Source organism: Hyaena hyaena, unplaced genomic scaffold, assembly GCF_003009895.1.
Source record: "Hyaena hyaena isolate Hyena2069 unplaced genomic scaffold, ASM300989v1 scaffold_31, whole genome shotgun sequence".
In the NCBI taxonomy this organism is placed as follows: domain Eukaryota; kingdom Metazoa; phylum Chordata; class Mammalia; order Carnivora; family Hyaenidae; genus Hyaena; species Hyaena hyaena.
Window position 1 is genome coordinate 2699341 of NW_024080664.1, and position 16525 is coordinate 2715865.

Sequence of the window (16525 nt, forward strand, 5' to 3'; positions counted from 1 at the left end):
TCCTCCGTGTGAAGAGCCAGCCCCCTCACCCCTCCGGCTGCTTTGTTACATGCCCATTGCCTTTCTGCCTCCCCGTGGAAGGTAAGGGCATGAGAACAGCACCGAGGTGTCTGCATCCGGTGGGCACACAGTGTCCTTTGTTGAAGAGTGGGGGAAGGCCCAGCTAAGGATTGCACCTTCCAAAGGTCTGCCGCCCAGCTCTTTGGAACCTCCCGCTGTCCTATTTCAGAGTGTGGCAAGGTGGTGCCTCCCTAGCCAGGGGGAGCGATGGTGGGTAATCCTAAATCAGCAGCCCCCCACTGGTGCCCTGTTTCAGTGGCTGGCTTTCTGCACCAGACAGGGGAGGGGGAGGGGGAGGGGGCTGGGGGGTGGGGAACACAGGAAATATTTCATACTTTAGAAAAAGCCTGGTATTCGGTGTTAATTGTTCTGTGATTCTCTTTTCCTGTAGGATGTGAGTACGGTGGTAGAGTTGGGGTTGTTTTTCGGGGGCGGGGGCGGTGTCCCATAGACTGATTGTGTGAGTGTATCTTTTTTTAATTTTTATTTATTTTTTTTAAACGTTTCAATTTATTTCTAGGAGAGAGAGAGAGAGAGACAGCGTGAGCAGGGGAGGGTCAGAGAGAGAGGGAGTCACAGACTGAAACAGGCTCCAGGCTCTGAGCTGGCAGTCAGCACAGAGCCCGACGCGGGGCTCGAACCCACGAACCGCGAGATCATGACCTGAGCGAAAGTCGGACGCTTAACCGACTAAGCCACCCAGGCGCCCCTGAGTCTATCTTTTTTTTAATAGTTTTTATTTATTTTTGAGACAGAGACAGAGCATGAGTGGGGGAGGTGCAGAGAGAGAGGGAAACACAGAATCTGAAACAAGCTCCAGGCTCTGAGCTGTCAGCACAGAGCCTGACACGGGGCTCGAACCCACGAACTGTGAGATCATGACCTGAGCCGAAGTTGGACACTTAACCGACTGAGCCCCCCAGGCGCCCCTTTGTGAGCCTATCTTTCAGAGGCAAATTAAGACTGCCACAGAGAAGTTCTGTTTTTAATCTTGACCAAAAATGGAATTATCAGTAGAAGGAAAAACTGAAATTCCTACAGAAATTGCAGATGCTCAAGAAGGCATTTGAGAAACACTGGCTTACATAACACGTGTTCGACAAAATAATGACGTATTTCACCTGCAAACATTCAGCACTGTTACTGCTAATAAGGACATTCGCTCCCGAAACAGAGGAGGCTATCATAACGTGGTCAAAGAATTAAGGATTTCTGGGGTGTGTTCTCACTTCTGGTCCCACAAGGAAAGTCTAAGAAGCTGGGTGTGTAGAACCTGGTAAGGACATGCCTGTCTGTGCTGGGACTTGGGCCTCAGTGTTCACTGCTAAAATTCTGTTCATTTTTGTTTTTTTCGGGGAGACCTTATCTGGGACCATAGGACGCCAAGCGTGGGGTGTGTTCTCTTTGCCAGAACCTGCAGCCTGTGAACAGTAATTTCATGTTTCTGAAAAAGCACGCCCCCACCCACGTCTCATCCACTTTTCATGGACCACACTGACTAGCCCAGAGAGGTGAGGGGCTTGCCCCGGGGACACACAGCCCGGGCTTGGGGGCGGGGCCAAACCCTCTCGCCCGCTGGGCACGCTCACATCTTCGCAGCCACAAGATTTGCCCGTTATGGTCCTTCCTTTTCTGGATGGTGAGAAATAGGAGCTACGTGATGAGCTTGAAGGTGACTGATGTGACCTTGTCTTTTCCCTAAGACAAGCAGGCAGTGTAGGCATTTGCCCGTGGGGGTCTGGCTGTGACGGAAGGCAGGCCAGGGAAACTCACGTGGCTGGCCACGCTTGAACCCAGGGAGCACTCCCCACTGGGGTGAGGGGAGCAATGCCACGGGAGCGGCCCTCACAGTGGGAGGAGGAGGACTCTCTCGGAGGCCACTTGGAAGCCGTGGCTCTGCCTCCCGGCTGGTGGCGGCCAGTCTGTCCTGGAGATTCTTGGAGCTTCCTTCCAGTTTCCCTGCCTGGGTGCCGGGATTAAGGGACACGTGCCCTCGGGAGGAGCCGGCCCCCTCATGTGAGCGGAGGTCACGGTGGGTGCTGCGTGGGACCGTGAGCGAGGCCTGCTTGCCTTCCAGGCTGCCTCAGCGGCGAGGGTCCCTGGCCTAGGCCATCAGCACCATGTCGCGGGGGGCTGTCCTCAGACTCCAAGCCTTGCTGTGTGGCAGAGCATGATGGGAACACAACGCAGACCCAGCCGCGGGTCTGCTCAGCAGGCCTGGTTCGTGCTTGGCCGTCTGGAGCAAAGGCCATCGGGGGCCTTCAGCACCCATCCCTCTGAGACTCAGTTTGCTGGCTCTGTGGAATGGGCACAGTGGCCAGTGCCCCTGAGGTTTGTCTAGGACCCCAGTCAGACGTGAGCTGTGAGCAGACAAGGCCAGGAGGACAGTGGCCCCAGCGCGGAGGCCGGGCTGCATGGCCGCCCGCTCCGGGCTGCTGGCCTGGATTCTGTCCACGGTGGCGTGAGCCCATTTGGCCCAGCCTACACCACAGAAAGGTGGGGCTTTGGCTTTGTCACCTTTCACAACACTGGGGACTCCTGGGAATGGAGGGACCCAGTCTGGGGCACGGGGTCCCTAAGAGGTTCATGTGACTCCATTTCCAGCTCCCAGTGGGGAGCCCCGGCCAGCCTGAGGCCGCTCGGAGAACAGGCGCTGTTGCCACGTGGAAGCCAGTTATTTTCCCAAACAGTGAACAATCCCAGTGAGGTCATGGGCCCAGCCGGAGGGCCCAAATCAAATCGGTTCTGGTGCTGGTGCGGGCCCAGGGGGGGAGTGCGGGGTGCCGGGGCCTGCATGTGGGGCACCCTGCACGCTTCTGGGGTCACGTTTCAGAAAACAAGTCCACTAGAGGAGGGCGGGGCTCCGCAAAGACTCCCCCAGGTCAAGGGCCCCCAGAAACAGGGCTCTGGGGCCCCCGCAGCAGCAGCCCGGGGTTCAGAGCGGGGACAGCATCCGGCGCTGAGGTCGTGGATCCCGGGCTGAAGTACTGAGCGAGGGGCACGGAAGGAGGCCCGGACGGAGCCCGAGGCGGCCTCCCCCACGCACGCTCATGCCTGGCTGAAACCTAATCCTCATTCTTGGGCCCTCATGTCACCGCCTCGGCCCTGGCTCCCCGTCAGCCCACTGCAGCCAAGCTGTTCCCGCTCTTCTCTCTTCCTCCAAAGGAAGGACCTTTGCCGATGAAGTCATGGGAATAAAAGCTCCCTTTGCCCCCGAAAACAGTGGGAGCCTGCAGTCAACTTGTTGTGTGGCCTCCCAATGTCCAGGCAGGCGACATTTGCTGTTTACTGCAACCTTCCAGACATATGACATCATCTCATTCTCAAATCGTGTGATTACCCCCGTTGCACAGATGAGGAAACTGAGGCTGAGATCTTGGGACTGGCCCAAGGTCACTCATCCAGGTCCAGCCTTTGCAACTTGGGGTCAGCAACTCCTTTGGTGAACTCAGTTTCCCTCTACGTGCCAGGCACGGGTCAAGGGCTGGGAGTAAGCGTCCTGGACAGGTCTGTGGGCCGCCTCAGGTCTGGCAGGGGAAGAGTTCTTTCTCACTTCTACCTGGAGGGTCTCTTGGTTTATTTTCTGCTTATCGTTTCCGTGTTTTCGATTAATTAACTTAAAAAACCAGTCTAGTTCACCTCTGAGTTTAATGTAAGAGGGTACATACTGGTGGCTCCATCTTGCCACTTTGAGAAGAATTATATTCGTTAAGTGCGACAGTGATCTAAATAACCCCAGCCGCTGGCCCTGAAAAGCCCTAGGACAGAAGATTAGCGGTGAGGAAGTGACACTGGCTCCTGGGGTGCTTATTTCAAGCTGGAAGATTCTCTTTGCAGCTCTCTTCCTCCTGCAATTAATCAGAGCCGTGCCTGCCCCCCCCCGCCCCCCCGCCGTGTGCCTGACCCAGGGGCCTGGGGGACACGCAACAGTAGCCACACTTCAGGCCGAGTGTCCGGCACTGGGGATCAATCACGAATGACGTGGCCCTGGAGGGGCGGACAGCCTTACCTTTTCTGTGGCTGCAACAACTTGTCCTTAAGTCACAGATTCCTGGTCAAAAGTCATACTTTCCACCGGGCCAACTGGTCGACCAACCAACTGGAGTAGAGTAGAGGTCTGAATTGACCACAGTGAGCGTCATTTGGTCAGTCCTTTTATTACAGATATTTACACGGGACTGTCGACTGCTTGATCCCAGCAGTCACTGTCCCTGCCTAGTACAGGAAATATGCTCAATAATTAAAGGGTCTTGTCTGCGAGGTACTGGAAAATCTGAGTCCGGCAGAAGTGGCCAGAAGGGTGCACGCATCCTGGCTCATCTGGGAACCAAAGGCCGTTGAGCCTGGGTTGGCTGGCCCCTGAGACCAAAGCCTCAGGTCTGAAGAGGAGTCTCAGTTTACCCAACCTCGTCTGCACGAAAGACAGCGTGCACCCACCTGGGGCCGGGGGGCTCACTCCCGTGGGCCTGAGAGTTTGGCGGGCTTTTGCACCTGTTCCAAGGGTCTCCATTCTCCTTTCTAGAAGTCCCTACTGGCCCCCAACCGACGCGTCCTTGTTTCCCAGGGACGGGACAGGAAGGCCCAGGCTCCTCCACAGACACACCCTGTGCAGACGTACGTTAGCGCCTGCCTCCCGTGAGGGTCCCTGTGTGCAGTCAGTGTGACAGCGATCTTCCATGCGCCCATCCTGGCGCCGTCTCTGCCTGCTCTCTGCCAATGGCCTGTTCTCCCTCTGACTCTGGTTGGATCTGGACACGGGAAGGCACCCGCAGGAGACCAGGAAAGAGAGGGAGGTCGGCGTGTCTGTTCTGCCACTTTGTCCCCACGGGGCCACAGGGGACAGCGGGACGGGCTGCGTTCCTTTAGCAAAGGCCCCCGTCCTTGGCACTTTCTCCCTCCAGCTCTCTGCCTAGAGGCTGTGTCTGCTCCTTCCCGTGTCCCTGGGGGCAGAGGGCAGGTGACGTCCCCCCCCCCCAAAGCCTCTTCAGCCCTTGCCCAGTCCCTCCAGCCGGCCTGCGCCTCGGAAGTAGCCCTTGGTTAAAATGTCCTCTGTCGCTCCATTTGAAGAGTCATTGGTTTCCCGCTGTGGCCCTGGAGAACACAGTCGGCCTGACCCAGGGGTGCCATACGGGGCAGCTCAGCGGGTCAGATGACGGGCAGTTTGGCACTGGCAGGTGAGGACTAGGCCTGGCCCCCCGACCCCAGGAGCTTCCCCGCATGGTCATGAGATGTGCAGGGGCAGAGGCGGGCCTTATCTAAGATACCGCCTTCCGGCTCCCCAACTGTGATTAAAAGAAGTCCATTTGATACGTTGAGTCTTTGTTTTGAAAGAGTGTTTGGCCGAGTATCTTCGACAAGCGTTCGGGAAACATTTCAGAAGATTCTCGCAGGGAAGGGCTGGTTCAAGAGTCCCAGGGACCTTCATCTTCATTTCCGCCCACTCCACCAGCTGACTGGGTGTCCTCAGAGCTGGGGCTCCGGCTCCTTGGGAAGCGGGCACCTAGGACGCCCTGCTCGGCTTCCGCCCTGGGAGACCAATGCCATTCTCGGCGAGGACCCAGGCCTGGGGGCAAAGTGGATGAGAAGGAACCCAGCGATTCCTTCTTCAGAATCCAGGGACGTCAGTGGCCCCTCTCGTCCCCGGTGGGTGTCAAAGAAACCCAGGTCCAGAGGGAGGTGGGGGCCCCCCATGCCTCAGACCCTCAGTGCCAGGGCCAGAGCCAGGCCAGACCTAGGGCTCCCGACCTGTAGTCCTGGGTCTCTTGATGAAGCTCGGGACACAGTGGGAGGGCCAGTGTGCACCCAGAGGGAGAGACCTTGTTGAGGGCCGGTGAGAAGGAGCAGGGAGGCTTGACCCAGGTCTGCGTGGGACCCCCGTCAGCCTCCCGGCGCTCTGGGGCAGACCCGAGGCCCCCAAGTGACAGCACAGGCTGGCAGGGGCCCGTGGGCCACTCCCCTCGCTCAGGAGGCCACCTGGACGCAAGGAGCGCCCGAGAGGCATCCCCGGAAATCCCTGCAGGACCCCACCTTTCCCCTCGTGGGTCTGCCGCTGGGACCCGCAATGCTCCGTGGGAGCAAACCACCCCAAGCAACGGGGGAAAGCCTGGCCCCAGAGCACCACCTCCGCCACCTCCCTGGGGAGCCTTTGCTCACCGTCTCTTCCCTCAGCCCCGACACGGGCAGAGGACCCTCTGGGTGCCTGCCCTGCCTCCTCCCTCCGCAGTGTGCCACAGACGCGGGGCCTGAGGCCCAGCGAGGGGCAGCGGCCAGCCGTGGTCACACAGCTGAGGGCCAGGCAGAGGCAGGCCTACAGACGCGGGTGCGGTCCCCAGCCCAGGGTCTCTCGCTCTGTGGTGCAGCTCCCAGAAGCCACCACTGGGACACGGCTGGGGCAGTGGCACCTGGAGAGCACGCGTGGGTCCACCTGTGCTTCCCCCGGGCTCCTCTGTGTGAGGCCTCGGACACCCTGTGGGCAGACAGCCAGAGTCCAAGCCGCCGGTCAGCTCAGAGTTAGTGCGGCGGCTGCGGGCACCAAGGCTGTGTCCTCCGACGTCCCTGGTGGCCCAAGCCCGGCCTGAGCCCTGGAGGGGGCAGCACCAGGTGAACAGACAGGCGGCACACAAAGGGGCGCCATCCCCTGGGTGGGGGGCGTGGCTGCTCAGTGCTCCTGGGCGGGGCTGAAGGGCTGGGTCCACTCGGAGACGTCCAGGAAGACGGTGGAGGCGCCGTGGTAGAGCCAGAGGCGGGGCAGGGCGCCGTGGCGGGTCCAGGCGTCCCGCCCGCGGTCGTAGGCCTCCATCTCCACGTGGTAGTCGCCGTCCATGCCTTGCCAGCGGCCCCCCGTCGCGTACAGCGCGTCGCCCAGCGGCACCAGCGCACCGTTCTCGTGCAGGCTGTGCAGGGGCTGCACCTGGGGGTGGGCAGCGGTCAGTGCCCGGCGGCGGGGGCAGTGGCCGGGGGACACGCAGGGAGGACAGCCAGCGCCCTGTCCAGGACACCTCACCCAAGCTCCCCGTAGGCCCCCAGGACCCTCAGACGGCCCCTTCGGTGCTCTCTCTCCAGCCCACATCTCCCAGCGTGATGTTCCCAGGCCCCTCGGTCACCCAGGCCTGAAGCCACTCGCGTCTGAAGTCAGGGTGTTAGAGGTGCGGGGAGCTGCCCCCCCTCCCGCACATTCCGGGCGGGGCCTCTGATCACAGCTGCTCTCCTGGAGGGGACAGCTGTGGCCTCGGGAGTGCCCTGGACAGGGGCTGTGAGGCCAGAGGCAGGCGGGCCCAGTGGAGAGGCCAGTGTGGGCGGGAGGGAAGGGGCCTGGCTGCGGCCTCCGCACGAAGACGCTAGCGGGCAGCCACGCCGCCGTGGGCCTGGACACAGTGGAGCTGCGTGGCCGGGATGCCCCCGGATCAGTGGCCGGGGCTGTGCAGAGGCCTGGCAGGGCCCCCTGCACCTGTTTTGCACTGTAATGGGGGCCTCCGGTCAGCTGAGCGCTGACGCCAGGGGACAGCTGCGGGCAGCAGGGCGGCAGGGGCCTTGCTGTCACCCGGCCGCCCGCCCAGCCTGCCCGGGACCGGCTGCAGGAGGCCACGCCACCTCCTCGGGCCTCCAGGAATTGAGGACCTGAGGCAGGGGCGGCGGCCCGGAGTGTCCTGCTACCGCGTGGCTCCGGGCACCGTCCCTCCTCTCTCTCCGGGAGGGACGCGGAGAAAGGCTGGGGCTGGAGGTGCCGGGCGCCTGCTCTCTCCCTGGGCCCTGGGGCCGCGGGGGGTGGGGGGGAGGCACTAAGGAGCTGGCTGCCCCCAGCTTACCCGCAGCCAAGGGCGCCCCATCCCTGTTCGGCCACCAGGAGGGCAGGGGATGCCCTCCCTCCTGGGCCCGGCCGCCACCAGGACAGCCACAGCCGTCCCTGAAGCACCCCTGCGGGAGCCTGGATCTGCTCCCTGAGAACAGACCCCCCCTCGCCGCTGGGGACGGAACGCCCACGGTGGCCAGGAGCCCGGGTGCTCGGCTCCCCCGTCCCGGAACCCCTTCACCGTCAGCCCCCTGTGGTGACACCGACCGTCCCCAGGCTTGCTCTCCTGATGTCGAGAGTCCTAGGGGCGGGTGGGGGGGGTCACCCCGAGGCTGAGGCCCACCTTCTGCCACAGGTTGGCCGCGGGGTCGTACATGTAGACCTTCTTGGTGTTGTCACCGACCAGGTAGAGAGTCCCCTGCAGCGCGGCGCAGCGCGGCGAGGACAGGTACTTGGGGAGGAAGGGCGAGGCGATCACGCTCCACGAGTCTGTGGGGACATGGCACCAGGCCCGCCTTCGCCGGGTGGCCGCTCCCCGGGTCCCGGGGTGAAGCTCTTGCCGGGGGTGGGAGCCCCACTCTCCCTCTGGGGCTGGGGGCAGGGCTCCCTCAGAGCTGTGTCCTCAGGTCCCTGGGGCCTCTGCCTCTTTCCCACCCGGCCGGCCGAGTCTGGGGCCCCCCCACCGACCCTGGGTCCAGTCGGTCTCCCATGGGATCCTCACACCCACCCTACAAGACGGGTCTATTATCACCTGCACCATCCAGAGGATGGAACAGAGGGTGAGACGGGGCCAGGAGGGCCACCGAGCCAGAGGGAGCCCAGCGGGGGCCCAAACCACCAAGCCTTGTGGCTCTGGGAGGCCGGCTCCAGGCGGACGCGGCGGCCAGGCAGCATTCAGGGCCAGGACACGGCCCCCCGCCGCCGCCCCCACCCCCTTACCTCTCGGCCAGCATGGGGACTCGGCTCCGGGCAGGCTATCCCCTCCCCACCCCCCATCCCTGTCGCCACCCCCCCAGGCCCCGCCTTCCTCCAGCGTGTCCCCCACCTCTGGCGGGGCTGTGGCCGTGCTGCCTGCTCCTGGCCCCCCTGGTCTCCCCACGGGCCCCCGCCCTCCACTCACTTGGGGGGGCCTGCGGCTACCTGCCCCCCCCTCCCGGCCCAGGGAGGGAGCGGCGGCTCTGCTGCCCACCTGTGACGGGGTTGTAGCGCTGCAGGGCCAGGGCGTTGTACTTGCAGGCGCTGGAGCCCACCAGGTAGAGCCTCCCGCCGCAGCCGGCCGCCGAGAAGTTGCTGACGTACCTGAGGGCCGGGCTGACGGGCGTCCAGGCGTCTGTGTAGGGGTCGTAGCTCTCCACCTCCACCACGTCCAGGGTGGTCCCTGTCGGGCCGGGAGGGGGTCAGGGCCGCCAGGGGCCAGGGAAAGCTCCCGGAAAGAAAGGCAGGGCTGGGGGCCCTGCAGAGGCGGCGGGGAGCCTCCTGGGAGGGGAAGGGCTCAGCCTAGCGAGGCGGGTGACCTATCCCATTTCACAGAGAGGGGAAACCGAGGCTCCAAGGGGCGAGGGCCCTTGCCCAAGGCCGTACCGTCAAGCAGGGTGGGCACCTGGACCCAGAGACACTGGACTCCAGACTGCAAGGTGGGGGCCCCGAGGCCACTCCTATTTGCCCCCTGGCCCCGGGCTCAGGAGCCGTGTGGCTCCCTGCTCTGGGGTCCGGCTGCTGTGCTTCGAGTGGCCTCAAGGCCAGTCTGTCACCTGCAGAGGCCTTGGGAAGCTCTCGCTTGGCCACAATTGTCTTCTTTCCCAGTATTTATCTAACTGCAAGGGTCCCTGGGGTGAGTCCCTGTCACAGCGCTGGGGGGAAGGAGGAATCAGGCGGCCTCCATGCTCAGGCTGGGGGTGTGGTGGACTCAAAGGTGACAGCAAAGGGGGGCCACTGTGGGTCTCCTCACCCCAGGGACTTCCCGGAGGGGGTGACCCCGGGCGCAGGGCCAAGGTTCTGGGATGGGGTGTCCGTCCCTGCCGGCCGCTCAAGGCCCCCGTGCTCTCCGCCGCCATTGCTGTGTGTCCAGAATCACGGGGAGCTGGCTACGGGGGCCTGAGCCTCGCCCCAGGACACCCAGGCAGCAGGTGGCACGGGCTGGCCGGGGGGGGGGTGGCCTGTTCACTCCGGACAGCGAGCCCCGTGGTCCCTGAGGCTCCCGGGTCCCTGGGGAGGGCATGGACGCAGGGAGCCTCTGTTGCAGGGCTGAGAGGCCCCCAGGGGCTGCCGAGCTGGCGAGCGAGCTCCCAGGGGCGGGAGGAGGCCCCGGGGGAGGGGGGAGGGGGAGGCCTCACCGCCGATGGCATAGATCTCCCCGTTGAGCGCCACACTGGCGTGGTTCGTGCGGGCCTTCAGCATGGGCGCCACTGGCTTCCAGGCTGCCTCCTTGAGAGGGAAGCACCAAGCCTGCGTGGTTGACCAGGTGTCTGTCTGGGTGCCCCGGGAGCCGCCTGCAGGAGAGAGTTCTGTCCCCTCAGCCGCCCGGCAGCCTGGGCTCCCCAGGCCAGTGGGTGCCGGGTCCCTTCTCCTCTGGGGCAGGACTCTGGGTGGCGATCTAGCTATGTGACCAGGACAGGTGGCTCCATGCCCCGTAAATGGGGGGACGGGGGCAGATCAATGGTCTCAGACTTTCATCAGTGAGAGCTGTTTCCCCAACCAAATTAAAATAAATTTTTTAGCGTTTACTTTGAGAGAGAGAGACAGTGAGACAGAGAGAGAGAGAGAGCGCGCGCAAGCGAGCATGAACGGGGGAGGGGCAGAGAGAGAGGGAGACACAGAATCTGAAGCGGCTCCAGGCTCCGAGCTGTCAGCACAGAGCCCGACGCAGGGCTGGAACCCACAGACTGTGAGATCATGACCGGAGCCGAAGTCAGACACTTAATCGACTGGCCACCCAGGCGTCCCTCCCCAACCAAATTTTAGACGGGCCCCCAACATCTAAGGTGCACAAGCGCCGAGGGAGGCCTCCTGCCCGTCACACAGCTCCGTCGTAGCAAACCCCAGGGTTCCCGCGTCACCCAGAACGTGGAACGGTTCCCCGCACCCGTGACCCGTGGATTTCAAATTTCCTCGTTTTCACGTCATGGAAGTGTCTGCAGGGATCTTGACTGAGGTGTCGGGGACCCCATGAGCTGGGGGGGGCTGGCTCTCGCTGGGGTCACCTCCGCCAGCCAAGCCCGGCAGGAGCCGCGCCTGCCCACCTGTGACGTAGACGGTGTTGCTCAGCGCCGTCAGGGAGAAGCCCCACTTGTGGTAGTCGGGGAAGTCGGGGAGCGCCATCCATTGCTCTGGCAGGGAGAGAGGCAGGTGGGCGGCTCAGGCCCGGGCAGCTGCGCTCGCCGCCCACTGGGCCCCCTCGCCCCTCAGCACCCCTTCCGCTCCGTGGGTGCCGGGAGGTCCCCTCGCGGGCGGGAGGAGCAAGGGGCGGGGGGCCCACACCCTGGGCACCCACGCGCCCCTGCCTGGCGCTGCCCCGTGGAGCCCAGCACCCGGACTGGACGCGGGGCTGCGGCAGGCGGCTCAGGCTCCAGAAGCCGGGTCTCACTCTGACCCCGCAGGTGACCTCACTGGCCCAAAGTGGACCTTCTGGCCCCTGGGCTGGGTCCCACCTCGGTCAGATGGGGAAACGGGCCCAAGCGCCCGATCTCTAGTAGCTCGTGGGTCATAACGCAAACCTCAGCCATGTGCCCGTTCCTCATCCACCCGTCCGCTCCCTCCCCCCTCCGTGCTGTGCGCAGCCTCCCTGCGGAGGGGTCGGACCCGGCCTTGCAGCAGGCGGCGTAAGTCCAAACCCCAGCTCTCGTGCACTGGCTGTGTGGCCTCGGACGACCTCCTCCGTAGGCCAGGGGTGCTTCCCCCTCCCCGGGGGGTGGGGGACTATCTAAGACCACGCGTGTCTGTCACAACGCACATGCTCGGGCGAGGGTACCCATTAGGGTTACTGTCACCACTGCTGAGGGACAGAGTAATTGCACCTGTGCTGGACCCACCTTCAAGGAGCTACGTGAGGTAAACTGACGCAAGAAACGAGAAAACGCTTGGGGAAAATAAAAACGAGACTGTGGGAATGTCTGAACGGACACATTCTGGGTGCTGGCGGAGGCTGAGACTCAGGCCTCAGGGATGGTCCCCGGGGAGGCTGTGTTCGCCACAGCCTTCGGGACACGCAGAATTCCGGGCCTCACTGGGCACCTGCCCTCGGGCAGGGACTGCGTGTCCCCCTGACTCATGTGTGGGTCACCCTGGGGTGGGGCCTGCCAGCGTACAGCTGCTCCCGGGCGGAGCCAGCACAGCTCATGTCCTGACGTCAGACCCCAAATCCCCTCTCGTCAGCCCCTGACCTGGGACAGCCGGCCCCACGCTCCCTCCAGCCTGCCAGCCGTGGACGGCACAGGAGAGGCTGGCGGCTGGCCCGGCGGCCCCAGGACCCCCGCCAAGCCTCAAATGAGCTCTTGGAAGAGCTCCCCAGGGCCAACATGGCCCCTGCAGAGACCCCACTGCCCCCACCCCTGTGATGGGGCCCCGGGCAGGAGAGGCCAAGTCCGTGCCCACTGGGTCCACTACCCAACTAAGCGAGGAGCCCATTTCACAGATGAGGTGACACACCGAGGGAGGGTAGGTGACCTGCTCTAAGGCTGGGATTGGAACCTGTGTGAGCTGACCCCACCCCTGGGCTCTCACCCTCCGGGCCACCTGCGCCCCAGCTGCCCACCTTGCCCCTGGGGCCGGGGTCCCGCTGGGCATGCAGGCCAGCGGCCATCCTGCCCGTCTGGGCAGCAGACGCCTTTACCTTGGGCTCCAGGGCCCAGAAGGCCACAGCTGGGGACTGGGGCTGGAGAGTTAGGGGCCACAGCAGCCCGGCGGTCGCGCCCCCCCCCCCGCCCCCTGCGAGGCCCCAGCACACCAGCAGGTGGCCTCTGGCGGGCCTGTGCACCTCTCCCCGCCACCTGCCCACGCCGGACCGCAGGGACGGCGCGAGGGGCACTCACTGGCCTTGGTGTTGTAGAAGGCGAAGTTCCTGGGGTGCGGGGTGGGCTCCTCGGCGCCCTCCTCGTCCTCCAGCGCCCGCCCGCCCACCACCACCAGGACCTCCTGCAGCCTCTGCGGGATGGCGGGCGGCGCCTGCGGGGGAGGCCGGGTTAGAGGGGCAGGTGAGCGGACGCCCCGCGCAAGGCGCCCCCGGTGCTCGCCGACCTCGGAGGCCTCCTCCGCGGCAGGACTTTGGCGGCGCAGCCGTGCGGGCGCCCACGTGCCGCGCGACGTGAGTTTCAGGCCGTGTGCGCGCGCGCGTGCCCGCGGACACAGGTGCGCACGCGCTGAGTTTGCCGTGGTGCCAGGGAGGGCGGCGCGTGCTCGGGACTGGGGGAGCTGCGGGCCCGCAGGTGCATGTGCGCCGCGAGCCTGAGAGCTGCTCCTCCCCGGCAGTCCCCACGTGCCTTCCGGCGGCGTCCCTGCACCCGCTTTGGAGCCAACCCCGACTCTGTCCCCAGATCTCCCCTGCGCAGGCGCGTCGCGTGCCGCCCCGGGATGACCCTGGCCCGGCGGGGGAGGCAGGGACGGCTCCTCGCTGGTTTGTCAGACGCCACTGCCCTGAGCTCCCGGGACCCCAGGGCCCCCGGTCTCTCTGGCCCCTTCCACAGAAGCCCCGGACTGCCCACTGCCAGCAGCTACCAGGTGACGTGCCAGCTCCACGCTGGTGCCAGCCCTGGGGCAGCCCGCCGTGCCTGGGGGTGCCTGACGGTAGCACAGGTTGGTATTTGCCACCAGACACCCTGCCCCTGGCCTGAGCTACACCTTTGTCCCCAGAGCCGGCCCCTGAGGAACCCTGCAGAGCCGGCCCCGAGCAGTCCCTGATGAAGGACTCTGCTCCCTGTCTCGGTCACACCCTGGTCCGTCGCTGGGTCGGGAGCTGCCTGCCTGCCACGCTCCCTGCCAGCACGCATGGGAAGCCGCCCCCTCGAAGGCTCCAGAGCCCCCTCAGGGGCAGGTGGGGCCTGGTGCGGAACCCAAGCCTGCTGTCTTCCCAGATCGCTTTCCCTCCGGCCAAACTCCTGTCCCTCCTCTAAGGCGCTGCCTCCTCTCGAGAGCCCTCCGTGACCGACCACCCCTGACCTGTCCCCAGCAAGCTGTGGGCGCCGACGGGGCTTTGTGAAAGATCGCTTCTGGGTTCCCGTCCCCTCACGTCCAGGGCGGGGGCTGCACGGGGGCCCAGGGGCCACACAGCGACGCCCTCACGGGCAATCAGCCCAAGGCAGGTGGGGCTGCAGGGTTCAGAGCGCCCGTCCTCCGCTTCCCCTCCCAGGCGGGGTCTCCAGGGCTCCCCCCGCCGCCCCTTACTCACCTCGTCGTGGCCCAGCGCCAGGGCCACCCGACATGCCTCCGAGCCCCGGAGCAGTGGCTCCGTGGCCAGCAGCTGCTGCACGCGGGGCCGGGGCACGGCGTCCAGGCGCACCAGGCCCAGCAGCTCGGGCAGGTGGGCGGCCCGGGCCTGGGGGTCATGCCGTGCCCAGCGCAGCAGGGCCTCCAGCCGGCTCTGCTCGGGCTGCACCTGCAGCAGCTCACTGGCCAGGCAGGTGGCCAGCCGGTCCCGGGGCAGCTGCAGGAACTCGTCCTCGCGGGCCACGGCCTCGAAGTTCTCCCGCAGGAAGGCCCAGGCCTTGGCGGCCACGCCCAGCAGCCCCTGCTGCTCCCCGAACTCGCAGATGCCCAGGCAGTTGGTGGCGTCCAGCTGCTGCTGCAGGTAGCGGCCGCAGACCTTCTGCACGGCCGGGAAGTGCAGGCGCGCGGCCGTGCGCGTCAGCGCCTCCACGTTGGCCTGCGTGACGGTCAGCCGGCCCGTGTACACGAAGTCCACCAGCTGGCCCACCACGGCGGGCTCCACGTCCCGCAGCTCCACTCGCGCCGCGCAGCTCTCGGCGAAGTCGCCCGCAAACATGGCGTGGAAGTAGGGGCTGCTCAGCGCCAGGAGGGCTCGGTGGCAGGGCAGCTCGCGGCCGCCCACCAGCAGCGTGACGTCGGCCAGCCTGGGCTGGGAGCGCAGCCGCTGCAGGCCGTCCAGCATGTCCTGGGCGTGTGAGGGCACGTGGAACTCCAGGTCGTCCACGTTCCGCACCATGGCTGCCAGCGCCGGCGTGGGGCCCCTGCAGGCCACTGCTCACGGGAAAGAGGAGGCTGGCCCCGCCTGAGACCCTGGGGAGAGAAGAGAGCAGGGGCGGCAGGGGCGGGGGCAGAGGGTCAAGGTCGGCTGGGGCAGGGTCCCTGGGGTAGGGCGCGGGTTCATCCGCCTGATCGCCCACCCGACTGGCTGTCTGGCCGTCTCGTTGTCGGTCCTTCGCCCAGCGTCTCACCTCACCCAGCCCCGTAGCCTTGTGAGATGGGGCTCAGTGTTAGTCCCATTTCACAGTGAGAAGGTTGAGGCTCAGAGAGGGTCAGAGACCTACCCCTGGCCAGGCAACCAGGGCAGGACGGGGCCAGCAAGAGAGCCACGCCTCCTGGAGCATGGGGAAGGATCCCTGTGGCCCACCCCCCACGTCCACGTGGCTTCCTCTCCTCCCAAACCGGACTTTGCTGGGACGGTGACAAGGGTATTTGAGAGCTTTCTGCCCCACCGATCCTCACTGTCTGTGGTTCTGTGGAACCTTGGGTTGCCATGACCTTGCTGGGTGATCTTGGTCCCTGTTCTCTGGAGTGAAGATCCAGAAGCTGGGGGGAGAGGGACTCTGAGAGCACACGGACACAGTGGTCTCCATGGCCAGGCCGCACGACAACCCTGTTGTGTGCTACGAGGGCCCGAGTGAAGGTGGGGAGGCACAAGTCACTTGTCCCAGAGCACACAGCTGGCAGTGCGCGAGCCAGGCTCAGCCCATGCGCTGAAGCCCCAGGCTATGGGTCCTTGGGCGCAGGTTGGTAAAGACAAGCAGGATTATGGGGAACGTTCTGGAGAGTGATGTCGAATCAGTGTTTACATCGTCTGATTCGGCAAATCCACTTCTGGGCTTATTTAATTATGTGCATATATTCATTTATGTGGTCCTGACGTTTTGCCCTAAGAAAGCTGCCCTAAGTCTCACCCAGCACTGCCTGCCACCACAAATAAGCTACACCCTAGGGAAACGGTCTGTCCACCAGGGGCGCCTTCCAGAGCCACAAATGGAAGAAGGACCAGACATCCTGGCGGACCAAAGGCTTGCTGCAATAAGTGTGATCAAAATAACAAAGCCGGGAAAGAGAACCATGGACGGTGGATGCCAAGGGGCAGGAGGCCCCCCCTGCTGAGCTCTCGTCTGTGGCTGTGGCTGTGGTGGGAACCCGAGGCCCTTCCCCTCCCCACACTGGTGCCCCAACGGAGCAGGGCAGTGCCCGGGGAGCCCACCTAGGGGACAGGACAGGTCAGGGGCCCCGGCCAGCACCCGCCCTGCCTCACCTCCTTCCAGGGAGGCCCTCCAGCCGAGCAAGGACAGGAGACGCGTTCCCATCACTGCTGGGTCCCCTGAGGCCAGCTGCCACAGCTGCAGGGGCCGGTGGGCAGAGTGTCTCCCACCTTCTCGCTGGGCTTCAGCAACGTCTGAAGGTGACGCCTGCCACCCTGTGGTCCCAGTACACGCACGGGGTGGGGGTTCTTGAGAACCCAGAGCCTCA

At 64.8% G+C, this 16525-nt stretch overlaps 1 protein-coding gene across 1 annotated transcript; it reads right to left on the bottom strand.

The window, feature by feature from the left end:
* Nucleotides 1–6718: 6718 nt before the first annotated feature.
* KLHL30 (kelch like family member 30) lies at nucleotides 6719–15002 on the bottom strand. Its single transcript, XM_039228514.1, has 7 exons — nucleotides 14229–15002; nucleotides 12877–13009; nucleotides 11089–11175; nucleotides 10183–10338; nucleotides 9039–9227; nucleotides 8193–8338; nucleotides 6719–6970 (listed from the first exon to the last, which is right to left on the bottom strand). Exons 1-7 carry the CDS (start codon nucleotides 15000–15002, stop codon nucleotides 6719–6721), a joined length of 1737 nt encoding a protein of 578 aa, XP_039084445.1.
* Nucleotides 15003–16525: the final 1523 nt, after the last annotated feature.

Bases quoted from the DNA above. Each gene is read 5' to 3' on its own strand.
- KLHL30 (XM_039228514.1), bottom strand. From the start codon at position 15,002: ATGGTGCGGAACGTGGACGACCTGGAGTTCCACGTGCCCTCACACGCC. The intron at 13,010-14,228 runs GTGAGTAAGGGG...CCTCCCCCGCAG, and splicing joins TGGCGCTGGGCCACGACGAG to GCGCCGCCCGCCATCCCGCA. The intron at 9,228-10,182 runs GTGAGGCCTCCC...CCGGCCCGACAG, and splicing joins GGAGATCTATGCCATCGGCG to GGACCACCCTGGACGTGGTG.